General features: G+C 39.4%; 2 protein-coding genes across 4 annotated transcripts; one reads left to right on the forward strand and one right to left on the reverse strand.

Moving 5' to 3' along the window:
• Positions 1–34: 34 nt before the first annotated feature.
• LOC147247735 (alpha-internexin-like) lies at positions 35–5909 on the forward strand. 2 transcript variants are annotated; one of them, XM_086180967.1, is made up of 5 exons: positions 35–370; positions 2404–2634; positions 3423–3950; positions 5420–5544; positions 5652–5909. In XM_086180967.1, exons 1-5 carry the CDS (start codon positions 74–76, stop codon positions 5866–5868), a joined length of 1398 nt encoding a protein of 465 aa, XP_086037093.1. In that variant the 5' UTR covers positions 35–73; the 3' UTR covers positions 5869–5909. The 2 variants fall into 2 exon arrangements, with proteins under 2 accessions (XP_086037093.1, XP_086037094.1); XM_086180968.1 differs by having other exon boundaries at positions 36–370; positions 5648–5909.
• Positions 5910–8314: 2405 nt separating this feature from the next.
• Positions 8315–16251, reverse strand: pcgf6 (polycomb group ring finger 6). 2 transcript variants are annotated; one of them, XM_086180305.1, is made up of 11 exons: positions 16166–16251; positions 15776–15901; positions 15109–15208; positions 14082–14178; positions 13832–13887; positions 13675–13734; positions 13169–13286; positions 12104–12131; positions 11889–11987; positions 9722–9808; positions 8315–9594 (listed from the first exon to the last, which is right to left on the reverse strand). In XM_086180305.1, exons 2-11 carry the CDS (start codon positions 15848–15850, stop codon positions 9544–9546), a joined length of 771 nt encoding a protein of 256 aa, XP_086036431.1. In that variant the 5' UTR covers positions 15851–15901; positions 16166–16251; the 3' UTR covers positions 8315–9543. The 2 variants fall into 2 exon arrangements, with proteins under 2 accessions (XP_086036431.1, XP_086036432.1); XM_086180306.1 differs by having other exon boundaries at positions 16149–16249.
• Positions 16252–17690: the final 1439 nt, after the last annotated feature.

The following is a 17690-nucleotide window of genomic DNA, read 5'->3' on the forward strand; positions in this document are numbered from 1 at the left end:
GTTCGCTCCACCTGCCACCTATAAGCCGCAGCAAAGCCGTGTAAGCGCCACACATTAACTCTGACTCGAAGCAATGATGAGCTACGGGGACCGCTACACTTCGTCCTCTTACCGGAAGATTTTCGGGGATTCACCTAGGATTCCCGTCTCCTCATCCCGCATGAGCAGCGCGTCACCCCGGGCCTCCGCCGGGCTCAGATCCATGGCTGCGTCCCGGAACAGTGCGACCTCGATGGGCCTGTACAGACGAGTCGGCCGCTCCTCCGCCCCCTTCTCGCTCGTGTCCAGCGACTCCCTCGACCTGACCCAGACCTCCGTGGCCAACAACGAGCTCAAAGTCATCCGAACCAATGAAAAAGAGCAGCTGCAGGTAGGTGAGCCAGCAGAAGGGTGTAGGTCAGAGAGAAACTCAAGAAGCCGCGTTTGCTCAATTTACCCCAGGAAATTTTGGTAAACTATTTCTCTGCGTTAAATTCTCCCTATGAAACAGTGACTCCAGTTCTGGTATCGTCGGAAAAGGGATTTTGGCTCCTCATACCAGATTGCTCTCACCTGTCAGATCAGGACTAAATTTGAAAACTAGAGGCTCCAGTTCCCTCTTTGCGTTCTGTTGATTCGAAGTGATAATCTGATTTAAAAACTTGATTTAATAACCCTCCAAACCATTTCTTCAGTCACTTGATAAAGTTTTGGCAATGTAGAAGACCTTAATAAAGGTGACCTGTCATATTGACCCTGTGACCAACCAGAACTAAATATGTGATCACCATTCTAAAACTTTTTATTATATGAAACTCTATCCAGTGTTGCAAAGTGAAGTTGAAACATTTGTGCAATTTTAAGTATGTGTGGTTTAAACTGTGTATTCATGGGCTTTTGTTAGATCATGACTTTAGAAAGTTAACAAAGCAACACTTTATCAAACTTGTTTCAAAATGAGTTTCTGTTGCCTACTCGACAAGAAATGGAACATTAAGAAATGTCATGATAGATTTACTGATTATGTGCATGATATGGCCTTTTAGCCGCACGTGTTCTTTCCTGGTCCTGGTCCAGATCATTATATTCAGCCTTGCTTACATTTGAATTCAGGTTTGATCTAACATCTGAGATTGTCAATGTCTTATCTTCAAATGACACTTAGAAACTAATTTCATTATAACTCAAGGGAAAAGAAATAAAACACACAAATGTTTAGTTCCAGTGTATTTTTATTCGCTGTCATCTTCAAACAGCTGATAGTTCCTGTGATTGCAGAAATAGTGAAAATAATGTGCCATCATATGAATTTTGTGTTTGTAACAATGAAGCTAACATTAGCCGACTGGAAATGACAACGGTTGTCAGAAACACAGCTCATTAGGCTAATATCACCTAAAATATTTTACATTGCATTAAAAAAAATGGAACAGTTCGTTCAAAGCTGTTTTCCATACATGTCATCGTCATCACGCCACATAATTTTATGGTTAAAATCACAAAAAAGATTCTAGTTACGTTAATAGAATCATCTCTGTGCAAAAAATGTCATTTGCTTCTTAATATACATTTTCTGTGCCATCATGGAATTTATCCTTCCACATAACAGTCATAAAAATATCTGAATAGATTTAATACTGCCACTAATTAGAAGGTTATTTCTACAAAATGTTGGACTGATCAAACGTATCAATACTTTGTGTCACGTTTTCTAGTTTTTTTAGAACAAAATTGCCGATAGTAAAAGAATTTTAATAGAATAGCACTTTGAAAGGAGTCCCTTTACGTGACAGTACTAAACAATTTATTGTTAGGTACATTTTTTTTTAAATGATATTCTTGTGAAGAAAAAGGTTTGAGGTGTTTTTTCACAGTTTCACCATTCTGCTCAACTTCATTTCATGCTTCTTGGTTTCTACTTTGAGAAAAGCAGCACCACTGTATCTTAGCAAAGCCCGTAGAAAAGAGGGCTATATAAGCAACTAGCTGTTTAGCTTGATGGGCCGTCTCACACTGAGGACCCTGATATTTCCCTCAGGAGTCGGTGGAGGTTGATGATAATTTGAAATATTAGCACTTGACATCAGGCAGGCTGATGCAAAGTCAAAATGAATGCTAGTGTTGCTTTGTGTCTACAGGATGTGTTAAAAAAAATCACATTTGTAAAACATCTCTATAAGGTAATATGTAAATGTGTTTGTACAAATTTGTTCCACTGCTGCCTTGTGATTAGAAAACCAACCAATTCCGCTTGAAGCTGCTCTAGTGCAGCTTCCCATTACTTAGGATTTACTGAGGTTCATAATTACAGTTTATTAAACAAAGAGGAATCAGGAGTTCAGGGAGTCTTTGTAGCACTCAACAACTCCAGCTGATGCCTGCTATTTAGAAAGATCATTGATAAGTGTCTGTCCTGTTGTCCAGGGTCTGAACGATCGCTTCGCCATGTTCATCGATAAAGTGCGGCACCTGGAGCAGCAGAATAAAGTTTTGGAGACGGAGCTGGTGACGTTACGGCAGAGGCAGAACGAGCCGTCCCGTGTCGCTGTCCTCTACGAGAATGAGATGAGGGATCTGCGGTCTCAGCTGGAAGACCTGAGCAGGGACAAGAACCGCATCCTGATCGAGAGGAACAACCTGGAGGATGAGCTGCTGGTAAAAACCTTGAGTATGGGTCAGTCTGAGAGCAGTGGTGATGTGTTTTTGTAAGCCAAAGTGAAATTTACCATCGGCATGGGTTCCCTCGACTGACAGCAAATTCAAATCATTTTCTGATTTCTTAAGCGTAAATGCAATTTCTAGCGGTGCAAAGCTGCCCTACTACAATATCTACACGACTTCAGCGTCATCACAACTGGCTTTACACGTCTGTTCATGGCGACCTCGGTTTTCTCTCTATTCTAAGGTCCATACAAAGCTTTGACATCCACGAGTGTGGCATTTACTGAATGAACAAGTGTTAGAATATCTTCCAGAATCCTTATGTCAGACATTTAACCAAAAACCTTTTCTAAAAAAAAAAAAAAACAAACCTATTGATTTGGAGGCGCAGGTCACTGGACATTCAATGCTAACTTATTTTTGAGTTTTAGGATTCATTCTGTGCCTGGGCCATCAGATTTGGCACAAACATTCATGGTCCTCAGATGATGAAGTTTTCTTTGGTGATGCTCTTGCGCTGCCATGAGGTTGACCTTTGTAAATCTTGGTATATACAACTATGAGATGGAATCATGGGAAGACTTGCATTTATCTTCATGGTACTCAAGGCACCAACAGAGGGTCATGTGCTGAATTTGTCAACCGCTAAAGTTTATTATCAAACAGCAAAAAAAGTTTAGTGCCAATATGCAACATTAAAACATAAAAACAAAAACAATTGTCCTGTAATCATTCATTTTTGCTTTCCTCAAATCTCTCCTGTGTCATTTCCTAAATAACAGAAACTCTCTGCAAAGTATGAAGACGAAGTGAGGATGCGGGAGGAGGCGGAACAGACCTTGAGGACCTTCAAGAAGGATGTGGATGATGCCACAGCTGTCCGTCTGGACCTGGAGCGCCGCCTGGAGGCGCTGATGGATGAAATCTCCTTCCTGAAGAAAGTACACGATGAGGAAATCCAGGAGCTGAGCAGCATGATGGAGGCGCAGCAAGTCTCTGTGGAACTCGAACTAGCAAAACCGGACCTGACCTCAGCTCTGAAAGAGATCCGCAACCAGTATGAGTCCATCGCTTCCAAAAACCTGCAGTCAGCTGAAGAGTGGTACAAGAGCAAGTTCGTCAGCCTGAGCGAGCAGGCCACCAGGAGCAACGAGGCCATGCGGGCCAGCCGGGAGGAGATCAATGAGTTCAGGAGGCAGCTGCAGGCCAAGACCATAGAGATAGAGACCCTGAGGGGGGCCAACGAGTCTCTGGAGAGGCAGATCACGGAGGTGGAGGAAGCACACACCACTGAAGCCACAGCAATGCAGGCAAGAAATGACACACCATTCTCCTAGAAGCTATGCAGATGTGATGTGGTGTGTCCAGGTTTTGAGGTGTTTGAGACTTCCCCTTCCATCTCACAGAGTGGTGTTGAACTTGTTTGCATTGAATTAAAAAAAAACAAAAAAAAACTCAACAGTTACTTTGGTTACTAAATGAAATCATGTCTCCAGCAGTTCCTATTGGGACTATTTCTTTGGTAGAAAGTAGCATCACTCAGCCCTGCTGCACTGAAGTAGCAGCAAAAATCTCAGTGTCCAATATCTCAAAACCTGGATCATTTAATCTTCATGACTAGACAATATTTAAAGCACATCTGTTTTTATGGTTTATGGTAACAATTATAGAATTACACAAAAAAACACATTGTCGGGGAAGGTGGATGTGATGATAGTTGAGTGACGGTTGGATCAGTAACACGCAGTAGCAGGTGGTTCTTGGAGCAGGTGCAAGCTGCTACTGATCGGTAAATGAAATCTTTTTGAAATTAACAGAAATTCCCAAATGACCGTTTCCGGGACTAGAAAAGTTAGAATCCTTTCACAATCAGAAAAGTACATTCTTTAAAAGCGCATTGTCTGTATATGCAGCGGTCGTGCTGGCACTGCCTACATGCAGGTCATCGCTGTCTACAAGTTTGTAGAGTAATAGGATTGGATGTGGGCTGATCTCAGGGTCAAGTTCCTCATCAATTATGTCACAGCTTGAGTAAATCTGTTAGCGAACAGCACACAGCAGCATTTATATGTCAACGACATAGCAACCTCCCAAAAAGCATCCTTATGTGCAATCTGATTGGACTGCTGATCTTTAATATCAAGTTTCTGTTGACCTCATCGTTTAGCTTTGACAATAAGTTTGCTTACACTCGTGACAGGAAGCTGGACTGTTGGGACACATTGTAAACATAATCCTGACACGTGCTCATGACTTTGCTTTACAAATTAATGACACTCATCACTTCCTGTCATTGTTTCACAATAAAAGCCTGCCTCAAAAGAGAAGATAATTAATTTAATAATAATAATTATAATAAGAATTATTATTTTTTTGATTAAAAAAAAGGAAGAGCAGCCCCCCTGGCTTGCAGTTCAGATGAACATCAACCATGTCCCTTGTGTGAATGTGACTATGCTATAACCCCACACTTATTATATGATGCTTATAAAGATCAGCTTATAAAAAGATCAAAATGGAAATACTCAAACTAGTCTGTGACTCAAAGTGAAACAGCTCTTACTGAGTTGACCCTTCGTGTCTATTAGATTAACTCCTGCTAAATCGGATACAGGGAGGACATCTGCTTCCACTGGCCTTTTAGGGAAGCCAAAGCTAACTAAGCCCCAATTAAAGGTTATTGTATTCCCGTAAAAAAGAAAAAGGTTATCCTGAAAATGCAATTATACAGAAGAAAAGAAATAAAAACTGTGTATTCATGCTGTCTCATTCGTCACAGGAAACTATCGGACACCTGGACACTGAGTTGAGGAACCTGAAGGGTGAGATGGCGCAGCACCTGAGAGAATATCAGGACCTGCTGAATGTCAAGATGGCCCTGGACATCGAGATAGCAGCATACAGGTGCTGTTAGGATAAAGAGACTCACAGATTCGTGATGTCTCCAGATGTTCTCGTCGTGGCGTTGCATACGTGTCCTGACTTTTGTCTCCTTTGATCCAACAAGGAAGCTGCTGGAAGGAGAGGAGACTCACTTTAACTCAGGGATGTCATTCGGCGCCGCCGGATACAGCTACCAGTCCCGAGCCCCAACCGGCTCCTCCAGAAGCAACAAACGAGAGAAAGACGGAGCCGGGAAGGAAAGCTTCAAGGAGGAGGAGAAGGACGAGGCCGACATCAACTCCAACAACTGAAGACCGAGGCTCCGGGAGAGAAAGAGAGCTGTAGCATGTGTGTAGTTTATAGTTAGATATTAGGATTTTTAAAGTGGTGGGTGGGTGGGGTACACACAGTAAACGCAGGTGAATGGCTAGACATCACAAAGACATCCTGTAGTAGCCTATAAAATTTGTTTGAAGATGGTTAAGAGATATAGAAGCAGACTTCATGTATTTGTTTATTCTAAAGTTATGTAAAACAGCAATATTAGTCTAACTTTAGTGTTGAGTGTCTATGGGATCAAGCAACACCTTACTGATCCTCCAGACATCTGGGAAGTTAGAGAAACAAAGTAAGGTGTGAGGGAGCGTCATCTTCCAAATTTCGTCTGAGGGGACACTCGCCATCGAAGAATACCTTTATAAAAGGCAGTATTGATATTTTTTGGAATAATGCAGGAACCTCCTCTTGAAATCTTACATTTGACCAATTTCTCCTCAAAATGCCAAATAACATATATATATATATATATATATATATATATATATATATATATATATATATATATATACACACATATATATATACATATATATATTTAATTATTATTTAGTGTTTTAGTCTGTTGCTGAAGTCTGAACTGTTCAGGTCATGTTTAGACTCTAAATCTTTCCCACACAGAAAGTGTAATCAGAGGGTTTCTGAATGAATCTGAGTGACTTCAATGTCAAATGCATGTAAAGCACTTACCTGTCGGTGAGTTTTGGTTTTCTTGTGTTTCATAAATAATATTTCCAGGATATTTTAAGTGAGACTGTGAAACAGATTAGTCAGTTTTGATGACATAAATAGGCATCATCTGTTCTGCAGGACAGGGACAAGCCCCCCCCCCCCCCCCATGTTAGGCATGAGTGAAGGAAAGAATAGCGGACATTGTTTTTTACAGTGAAAATCATAGTGTCAGGTTATTGGCCGAGACCAAATCGAAATGTTTTTGTCACCTAATTTGGGCATAATTCTATGAGTCATTTGCACTTACGCAAAATTACTGACAAGTTGCTTCTCTGCTTCCATAAGTGTATTAAACACTCAAAACTATCTGCTAGAGGTCATTTAATAAGTCAAAGGTTGTTTTAAGGCTATTGTTTTATTTGAATATTGTAAAAAAAAATGGTTGCCACTCACGCAACCAAAACAGAATCTCTCAGAAAATAATGGGTTAATTTGATGATTTTGGTATCTAATTAGAAGTTTCCTAGATCATTTAAGGAGGACTTTAGTGGTAAGAGATCATTTTAACAGTGGAATGGTAAAGAAATGAGGTCATTTTGGGTGAATAGCAAACAAAAATGACAGACTACAGTAACTAATGATTTATTTTGACATTTGTGCCAGACATTGGTGCGCAGTGGTACTTTGTTATTAACCTGGGTACTTACAATTGCTCGCGGTCACTTTCTAATATCATATATAATATTAAAGTCATTTTGATAGAATTCTAGATTTCGAAAGACAAAAATGGGATATTTCATATGCATTACACAAACTTGCTAGGAAAAAAACAGCTGTGGCACCTTGTTAATTTTTAACAACTCTGTCATTCACATTCACATGTTGTCATGAACACATGTTCTGTAATTATTGAGATTTAGCCCAGAGTTAAATCCCAGCATGTTCTTTTCCTCTGGTAACACTGCACCTGTATAGTTGACAAGTCAGAACAGTACTTCCAAAATGCTTATTGTGCATAAGGTGTCATCTCTATTTTTAGGAAAAAAAAAAAAAAAAAAGATTACATGAAGCTTCAGACACGCAGGATCACTAATTATTAGGATGAGTCATAATGTGATTTGTTACACGACAGATCATAATTCCTATAATACTGGAAATTCTGAGTGAGCAGGATCACATCGCAGCCACACTGTTAAATCTGCTTGTTCTGTTTAAAGAGTGTAATATACTGATGTTATCAGTATCAATATTTATATTTACTGATGGGTGCACATTGAAATCAGCTGTAAGTGATCACTAAACGTGTCATTACTGGATCTGATGGAGAGTCAGAGAGTCAGAAATCTGTTGCTGGCCCCTGTCAGATTACAACTGAACAATTAAATTTGAAATATTGGCTTTGGACTCCATTAAAGAAGTGTTATTTTGGTGAATGATGATTATGAACACTTAATAAAACTTGGCTTTTCCCCTCACTCTGACTGTTTTTTTTTTTTTAAGGGAGCTGTGCATTGCTCACATCCACCAGGGTCAAATGGAGGCTCTTTTATGTACCTGTTGCCATAATGAATCATGGAAACAGGGCATTTATGATCACTTATTCCCTCTTTTTAAAACAGGACGTAGTGGCTTTTTGTAACCAAGAGTGAACACACACTTGACTTAAGCCTACTTCTTGGGTGAAGGATCCAAGTCTGGCTAGAATAATCCCATACAGGGACTGGTATAACAGCCTCTAAACAAAAACTAATACTGGATGAACATTGAAACATCTGAGTTGTGTAAAATTATTTATTCCAACTGATCAACAAATGGGACATGTATTTTTTTTTTTATCAAACCCAACAAAATACATTTAAATGAACTCCCTTTGAACTGCGCTTGTGATTCGTTCAGTAAGCTTTTTTTTCTTATTAACAAGCCAAGAGTTAACAGCTTATAAATCCAAAGTTAAATTAAGGGCAAGTCCATAACTCTAAAGATACAGTGTAAATCAAAGTATACAAAACTTTGGCAGTGGTCATTCTTCAGTGTCGAGCCCTTGAGATAACAACATTCAGTTTGAAGTGAAGCACAGACAGACATTAAGTCAACTTTCACAGCTGGAACAAGTGACAAAAGTACATTCATACATGTATTGTTAAGTTTGACGGAAAGACCAGCGAACAGTGGTGAGGAATGAGTCTTAAAACCCTGAAATATATCTGAATTGTTGAACGTCGGGTTCCCCCGTTTCAAAGTTGATGGGTTTTTGGTTAAATGCCAGAAATAAGGTCACACTCACTTGAGATATTTTTAACATTTTGTTCAACAGCATAGAATGCATAAATAAATACCACACTTGTGAATTTTCAAGGTTTCTTTTATGTGTCTTGACAATGGCAGTTGCCACCAAGTGGCTTAAGAAGTTGTCAGGTACAAAAAAACATAATCATAAATGTGGTGTTCGTTTATCTTGCTGGACAAAACATGTAAGTCTCATTGAATTTTTCTGCCACGGGGTGTATTTTCTGCAATGTACCTCATCGTGTAAAATTCTCTTGGCTTTTGGTCCGAAGGAACTATGGCAATGCAAATTTCCAGTTTGGCCGACAGAAACACGTCAACCTGCGGCATTACCATTTCCTCTTAATGTGACACTGTACCCATCAGCAGTTATGAAGGACCTGTACCTTGCATTTCACAGAAATAAATACAACTGTGCAATCAAACCCAGCACCAGACACACAGAGTGTCCTGAGAACAAGATGATGATTGTAGGAGTTGAACGTAAACATCGAAAGCTTTTACACATTTTTACTCATTACCTGAATAAAGAAATCTTTCACATTTCATCACACATCTGCTACACGTCCTTTGTAGCTGCATCTTAAGTTTTGATGACACTTAATGTGAATTCAATTCAATGAATTCTGCCAACAACCAGAGCAGTTTTTTCCCTCCACGCTACAACAAATGCCTGATGTGAAGAAGCGGAGGCCCAAAATGTCAGTTGACCTCAGGTATGACGCTTCAAGACTGGGAGGGAAGAACCAAACCGAAGTGCAGCACCAGCAGGCCATCCTGGGGAGACATTTAATAACAGTTCCTCACGTCAATTCCTAATCATTTCAAAAACACTTTGGTTTGTTTGTTCCATATGCTAGTGTATGTGTGTGTGTGTGTGTGTGTGTGTGTTAGCTGTGCTTACCTGTAGTGCCTCTGCTCCCACAGAGTTTTGTATTTCTTTGAGTGACTGATAGTGATCAAGGAGATGATCTCCACACACCACATCCACCTGCACGACATGTGAAATGCTTAATAAGACCCTGGATGTATATTTCAGGACAATATATGTTACATACACCCATAATATAAAAGACATACACCCATTATATTGTTCGTTAGCAGAATAAGCTAGCACATAAACACATCCCACTGTAAGCAGACAAGAGGCCGTGTTTTAAGCAAGTAGATGGGACACTGGATCGAGACTACCGGAATCAGGTGCTGGTACAGACATTAGTCACAGATCACATATGAGAATGATCTGTGATAAACCTCTGAAAAAAACCTCAGTTTGAGACGAATATTCTAAATTCGCAGTACACACATCCAAAAAAATGCTTCTAAACCTCAACTAATCTTGTATATACTTTAATATTAATATTTCTTCATGGAAAAACTCAGCCAAATACCAAACATCTACATAGAGCTGTTGAGATGACCCTTATTAGATTCAGATTATTGTCATTTTCTGCCTCATTTTAGAATGCATTTAAACAAAGACACTGGGCTTTGAAATAACGCAACTGAAACCTGGACGGTTGTATAACCAGCGTCACCTCTGCTACAATGAACAGTGACCCCAGGTTAGTCTTCCTGCTCCGTCCTCTCCAGGTCAGTCAAGACTGGCAGCTCTGAGGCCGGGAAATCAGCATAAGCTGCTAATCCTCATCCATGTGTTACTAAATAGAACATAGACCAACAGCCGAGTGCTTTCTTTCTGACCACAGAGATCTGAGATCTGTTCTGAGTGCAATGCTGATATTTGGGATCAGGAGCCTTCTCTTACAGAATGACCTCTGCTATCACTGCTCTAATAGTTTGATTCTAATCTGATTAGCATCTGTTTGTCTTTAGGGGTGGAAGCCTGCTGAGTTTTGACCTCAGCACGTAACCTCTCTACGTAGTGTCTGTACGTATCCTGCAGTTGTTCAGTCTCTCCAGCTCAGACATGTGTTCCCCCCTCAATGTGGATATACATGAGATATGCCAGTAAAGATTCACAAGGGCATTGAAATGCACAGGGTTTTAAGTGATATTTGACACAGGAAAGTTTTTCTTGCCTTTAAAAGTATTCACAAATGGATGTCCTGAGCTCCAAAAAACATGTTTGCTCTCTGCATCACTTCACTGTGACTCCAGAATGCGGAAAAAGCCAGCCACATGTACTTAGCTTGACGTTTACGGCGCCCAATGACCGACCGACAACTACCAACAAAACCGTCAAAAGCATTTCTTTACAAACTCTCAAGTCCATAAACTGGTACCATTTGGTATGTCTTTATCCAGCTATATGCTCAGTAATCCACAAATTCTTTTAATTGAGCCACAAAAAAAAAAAAATAAAATAAAATAAAATAAAAAAAAAATCTGGGATTGACAACCTAAGTTGTTAGTTATCAACATAAGAATAGCAGTTAGTTTTAAGTTAAGTTTTAAATTAAGTTTTAAGCTCAAATCAAAGCCATTATTAAGAAAGAGATTTTCCATCAAGCATCCACAAAAGCAGTCCCGTGATGAGAGGGGCTGTGAAGATGCATGCATGAGCTCTCAGCTGCTCAATTCTTGCCCATCTATCAAGTCCCCCTCCACACTCTTCAGATACTGCCACAAAGTGAATCGGATGCTGTTGGAAATGCTGCATTCAGCAGGCAGATTCTCCGTTTTAGCGACCCTGATTTGTCTAGTGACAATTATTGACAGCGACAGGCTATATTAGCTTCAATTAGCTTATCCTGGTAAATCCTGTGAGTCATTCGATGACAGGCAGAAACGAAGATAAATGATCAAACTAGTACATGAGACTGTCAATTAGTCATCTGTCAGTCCAGTGACTTATCAATTAAATCAATAACAACACAGTTGTTTCGTGCAGGGATTTTAAATTTTTTTTAATTTTTTTATTAGGTATCTAAATATGCAAATGCACCCACTCTGTAACACAAAGCAGAATGAGCCTGATCAGTGTGCGGGTCTAGACTCACGCATCAATGCAGACTTCCTCTGCTGTCATACTTCTAAGTCTGTCCAAAGCAACAATCAGGATCAAGGAGACAGTGTGGACTGATTAGCAGTAAGCCTGGAAAACTCACCTGGCAGGTTGGGCCCAGTTCCATCTTCCTCCTGATGAACAGCTCCACATGGCGAATGGTGGCATCACCCGACACACGCACGTACCGCCTCTCTAAAGGCTACAGAGGAACAGGGCAGAAGACACTTTTAAAACACATTGTTCTTCATAGAGCAGCAGCAGCAGTCCAGCTCAGATCCCAACCTTTATCTGTTCGTTCAAATCTGAAATAATTACCTTGTAGTCACTAATCCCTTCTTCAGCCCTAAGTGAAAAAAAGAGGAGTCTGTTTTTAGAAAGAAATATTCATCTGTATCAGTGTCTGCTTTTCTAAACAACTCACACAATCTATTTAGAATCCCATTTAGCGGGTAGACGGGGGGGGGGGGTCTAAGGATCGCCCGCTCTTAACAGTGGGACACATACAGGTTTTTAATCAAGCAGTCAACACGAGACAACAAGACCATCTGGTGGCATTTTAATGCAACTTCATTCTTATGGAAAGTTTTTACTTAAACCAATTTACATCTTTCTCTACTGATATTCAGTTTGAATGTCTGTTGTCTAACATTCTGCCCAATTTTTTTATGGTAAGAGGACAATCTCTCTGTTATCAAATTGTGAAGTGCAGGATTTTTTAGATTTGTGTTACTGACAGGAACTGATGATCCAACAACCAAAATAAAACCTTTCTAATGACTGAAGAAATGAGTGTATGGTTCTTTTGTTGATGCACCCTACAATGACTAAATTCAGTTTTGCTGTTGTGATGAACTGAAGAAGTAAGATCAGCTACAGTATCAAACCACTGAACAATCCACTACAGGTTTGTGTAGGCTAATTGAAGGCCCCATGAAGTAGACGTCAGGGCACCAGAAGAAACATGAAGCAAGGGAAAGACTTGACGACCGGCTACTTTTGGTAAACTCTCGTCAAACAAACGGGGATAAATAAATCAATTCAGACTTTCCAATTGGATAGCATTATGGAAGCGCAGCAAGTCGTTTCAACACAGGTTGTTTTGAGCTCTAACCTATCATTCACTTCTTGGTTCTTTCACAATGTAAGCCTATGGGAGGTGGTTTTAGGGGTGCAGTTCATCATGTGATAGACAGAGGAGGAAGAGAAAAATCCAAGTAAGTGTTTTTTGTGGAAGCAAAATGAGCATACACCGAGGATGAATCATCAAACGTATGAATGCTTTTACAGGGAGAGAAAAGACAGAGATTTTAGTCTAGAGAATACTCTGATGAATTTGACAGACATTTGGCTTCTAAGGTAAAAAGCTCTGTCCAGACTCACCCTACAAACTCAAGCAGCAGTGACACATCCAGCTCTGGAGGAATGTTGAAAGCTGACTGGGGAATGCAATCTTTCTTCTGCCTCCTCAATACTACGGGAACTCCAGGAGACACCATCACTGGGATGCAGCACAGAGGAGACAACAGGAGAGATAAATGAGATGGGAAAAGCTTCCTCCTCCTCCTCTCTCCTGGCTGCATGTAGCTAAAGGTGCACTGGATTTTTTTAAAAATTAGTTTTCATCTCCATTTCAAACCCATCTGAATCAAGTCTGAAAAGCACATTTGGACAACACGTACATGTTGGCTCTGCTGTGAAACCCTTGCAGGCTTTGATGACCCATAACACCCTTCTCTGACCCTTCTAAGTGCATTTTTAGATTTGTGGAACAAAACAATAACACAGAAATATAGGAAAAACAATGTGCAGTACATTCCGTGCTCAACATCACAACTGACAGTGCACTGAGCATCTTCAATTAAATCCTTAAAGTTGAACTACTTTACCTGGTTTTGGTATCTCCAGCCCTCTATTTTTGTAGAAGTTACACATTTGTTCTCTTTCAGCTGTAGTATACATAAACAAGGATTATTCATATTGGAATTTCAACAGAAAAATTACATATAATACATGTGTTTGATACATCAGTGTAAATATGCTTACACTCCTCCAAGTAGGGAACCATTTTGTAAACAATATCTTGAAGTTGTCTGTCAGGTCTGCAGGACGACAGAAGAGTAAAAGTCAACACTCAAGTTTATCACGTCCAAATGTAAAACTCTTTGACCATGGACTAACTATGCTTACAACAATGGACACAAGTCCTTAATACGCATGATCAGATTGTTTCACATTCATTTACTGATTTTCAAGGTTTAGCGAGAGACAAACCGAGCCAATACTTCACACATACCTGATATTGTAAAGCGGTTGTGTTTGGTGGACAATGATGCTGCATGTGGGACACCTGTTGCTGTGGAAGAAGTGCTTCACGATGCAACTTTTGCAAACTGGGGAAACACAGACCATTCAACAAAGTAAATAAATGTGCAAAGCACTGACAGACTAATATCAATGATCAATATTCAAGAATTGAAAGAAAAATGTGTCATTGGTCAAAATGATAAGAGCATTTTATTCACCGTTCTATTTCTATGAATATTTATTTATGTATAAGTACATAATAATTACTGGCTAAGGTTTTATCTTAATACTTTTTCAATTTAATTTATTTTTGGAAAGTGTTTAGGCCTCCACAAATGTTTAATGTTACACTGTTGAGCAGATCAGGAGGAGTGCTTGACGTCTGAATGCAGTACAAATACACTACACAACAGCGGTTTGGTGACTGTCCACTTTGTTTTTCAGGGTTATGATATTGGAGTACCATGTCCAAATATCTACTCATATATATAATACTAAATCATCCAATTCTATATTTTTATAATTATTAAAGCCAATATTTATTTATTTATTCATGAGGATCACTCAAATTTGTTTACTGAAGAGCAGTGACATAAATGTGAGAAGGACGCTTTTCTCCAACGATCAATTATCTGTTGTATCTCAGATGTATTTGCCATAGAATACAATTTATCATTATGCATTGGTCAATCTGCTTATTCCAATTCCTTTGTGACTGGCTATTATTGAGGGGTTAGTAGATTTATTGATCAGGATTAGGTCTATAGTGCTATATAAATATGAAGCACGGTATGGAGACGTCACACAAGAGGTAACATTGAAGCACTGACAGTGTTGAGCTCAGATAACTAGCAAGTCAACCAATCCACCTGTTTCTGGGCTGACTCTCTACTGTGTCCAGAAACCTCTGCTACACACACGGTGCTCTCAGAGCAAGAATAAGTGTCGCACCCAGATGAGGTCAGACCCATGTGCCCTCATAAAAACTCCCCAATTCGGTCAGCTGTTGAACTCACATGTGTGCAGGCACTCTGTGATGGTGGTGGCATCGATGAGGAAGCCGCAGCAGAGGGCACAGCGGATGTACGGGTAGAAATTACTGAGGGGGAGCTTAGGCTGAGGGTGGAAGGAAGGAATTTTAAGATTTACAGTCCAAAAATTTAAATCAATTAGACTGATATGGCAAGTGGGATATGATTTCATATATTTCAGACTTTGTTGAGAATCTGTACCAAACAAACATTTTTATTCAATCATTCAATCAATAAAACGTGATGTGTGGGCAGGACAAAACCAAACGTTTAATGTAAGAAGTTTAAAAAAAAAAATCAAATCATTTATCAAGTATTCTTGCTTCTTAAAATTACAGTCCGCCATATAGGAATTACGTTGCATTCCCATTATGCGCAGTCCCTGACAAAAAGTAATACAACTGTGATGCTGTATGGCATCACATCTACCTGAGAACTAGGTCACACTCTAACACTAACTAAAGCGGTGTTTTATCCCGTCATTTTAAGCTACAAGTATAGCAATTTACTCTTCATAATATATAGAAACAAGCTCTAGCTGTCAACCCAAAAGACTGAACATACTTCTTTATGAAAACAAGCAAAGTACTATACCTGTTTAAGACATTCGCGCCGACAAAACATACAATGATAATGAATTAACTTTAGTTACCTCGTCCTCTAAATCGCTGTCTTGTATGTTCGTGGAACCTTCATGACTGGCGGAACCATATGGAGGCGATGTCATCTCGCACGGCTGCTGTTAACACAACCGGTGCGGCAAATCTTCACTTCCTCTCTAAGTTTTAAAAACAAAAGGTACACTCAAAAATATTATATGAAATAAATGTATACCTTAGCTTTAAGCGAAAATACTTTGCTAGACATCTTTTTGCGACTCAGCCACGCTTCACTAGCCGGCTAACGTTAGCTGGCTTAAGCTCAAACACAAATTCATTTACTGCAGCTTTCATGAAGACTATGTTGTTTTATGTCTCTTTCGGTGCTCAGTGATGAAATAACACCGAACATCACGATGAACTTACTTATTAACTTTATTTACCTCCTTAAGCCTCTCACTTCCGACTTAATTACGGCACACCAGCGCGTGTTTCCCGAGCGGTAACAACAACAATTAGACTTCCGGATGTGAACTTTCAGAATAAATAGCCCGGTCCTTTCCTTTGGCTTCACCAAGTCTCGCTTTATCCATAGATTTTACTGTGTAACCTTCAGTTTGTAGTGAGGGGTTCTCCCGATAAATAGAAAAAAATACATTATTCCCAAGCCACGCACTGTAAAGTAGCAAGTAAAGTCGCCACTGAGGAAGGTTTTTTTTTTTTAATCTTTTAAACTGGTTCGAAAAAAAGAACTCAGATCTTCAACTTCATCGTATACATAAAAGCAAGGGAACTGGAGTTAGATCCTTTCAAAATGACAAACAAAATAAATAATGAAATCAGTGTCTTCACATCTACAAATTCCCCACATTTATTTTGAAGATGAGTGACGTCGACAAGCGGAAGAAAGCGGGGTCAATGCTTGATTTGTCAGAAGGGGGCGCTCGAAGCATGTGGTTATTGAGCGATTGACAAACCAAATCAGTGGTTCTAAAACATATCACTGGAAGCTGAGAAGAACTTGAGGAAGAATTTTCCGGTTTAATCCAACCGTTGTCTTATTAACATTCAACCCATAAATACCAGTGTAGGAAACACAAACTCCTGATCCTTAATCCAAAATTATTTGTATTAATTTGAGGGACAGACCACTCATGGTTTGGTCATTTCACTTAAACATTTTTGTTGCATTTGGCCTTGAAAAGATTCATATTTCCAAGCACATTATTTTTATTTTATGGTTTTACACACACACACACACACACACACACACACACACACACACACACACACACACACACACACACACACACACGCACACACAAAAGTGGAGTTTTAAAAGAATTAAAGAAATTTTATCAATAAGAACTATCTTTTCTAAATCTGACCAAGGATTAATATCTAAAATGTTATAATTAAATGTTTAATTGTGACCAGGATCCGTTCATACTGGAACACAGAGACGATTGCTTGGTTACGCTCTTAATATCATCACACAGTCATATTTTTGCCAATTATTTTATGACCTAATATACTGCAAAATGACTGAGTAATAGAAGGTTACAGAGTAAAAGTACAGGATCTTTATAATAATACAATGATATGTAATACATATCATCCACAAGTAGAAACGTGTTTTCCTCTTCTTCCTTTGATGATTTTCCAAATGCAAAGTCAAGGTGTTTAGGTATAAGTGAAACACTTTATTGAAAGCCAGTTATAATACAAAACACTTTCTTAGAAATAACTTAAAAAAAACATGTATACAATATGTGTTACTTTTGTGAGTTAAGCATTTAGGACCTAATTTGTAGCTGGATATATTGAACACGCATGTGCATGTGACAGCATGTAATCTTTTCTATCAGAGCCTCTGTGACTCATCTGTCCCTCAGTCGAGGCTCCACTTTCTACTCTCAGCTTCACCGGATATGGAAGATGGACACCCATGTATACACCTTCCCTGGT

The sequence above is a fragment of the Aulostomus chinensis genome, chromosome 16, assembly GCF_037954235.1.
Source record: "Aulostomus chinensis isolate RoL2024-O1b breed Wild chromosome 16, RoL_Achi_v1.0, whole genome shotgun sequence".
Classification (NCBI taxonomy): domain Eukaryota; kingdom Metazoa; phylum Chordata; class Actinopteri; order Syngnathiformes; family Aulostomidae; genus Aulostomus; species Aulostomus chinensis.

Coding starts and splice junctions, on each gene's coding strand:
- LOC147247735 (XM_086180967.1), top strand. CDS start 74: ATGATGAGCTACGGGGACCGCTACACTTCGTCCTCTTACCGGAAGATT. Junction 3,951..5,419: donor CTGAAGCCACAGCAATGCAG/GCAAGAAATGAC, acceptor CATTCGTCACAG/GAAACTATCGGACACCTGGA. Junction 5,545..5,651: donor ATCGAGATAGCAGCATACAG/GTGCTGTTAGGA, acceptor CCAACAAGGAAG/CTGCTGGAAGGAGAGGAGAC.
- pcgf6 (XM_086180305.1), bottom strand. CDS start 15,850: ATGACATCGCCTCCATATGGTTCCGCCAGTCATGAAGGTTCCACGAAC. Junction 11,988..12,103: donor AAGGGATTAGTGACTACAAG/GTAATTATTTCA, acceptor GTTCCTCTGTAG/CCTTTAGAGAGGCGGTACGT. Junction 9,595..9,721: donor TGGGAGCAGAGGCACTACAG/GTAAGCACAGCT, acceptor ATGTCTCCCCAG/GATGGCCTGCTGGTGCTGCA.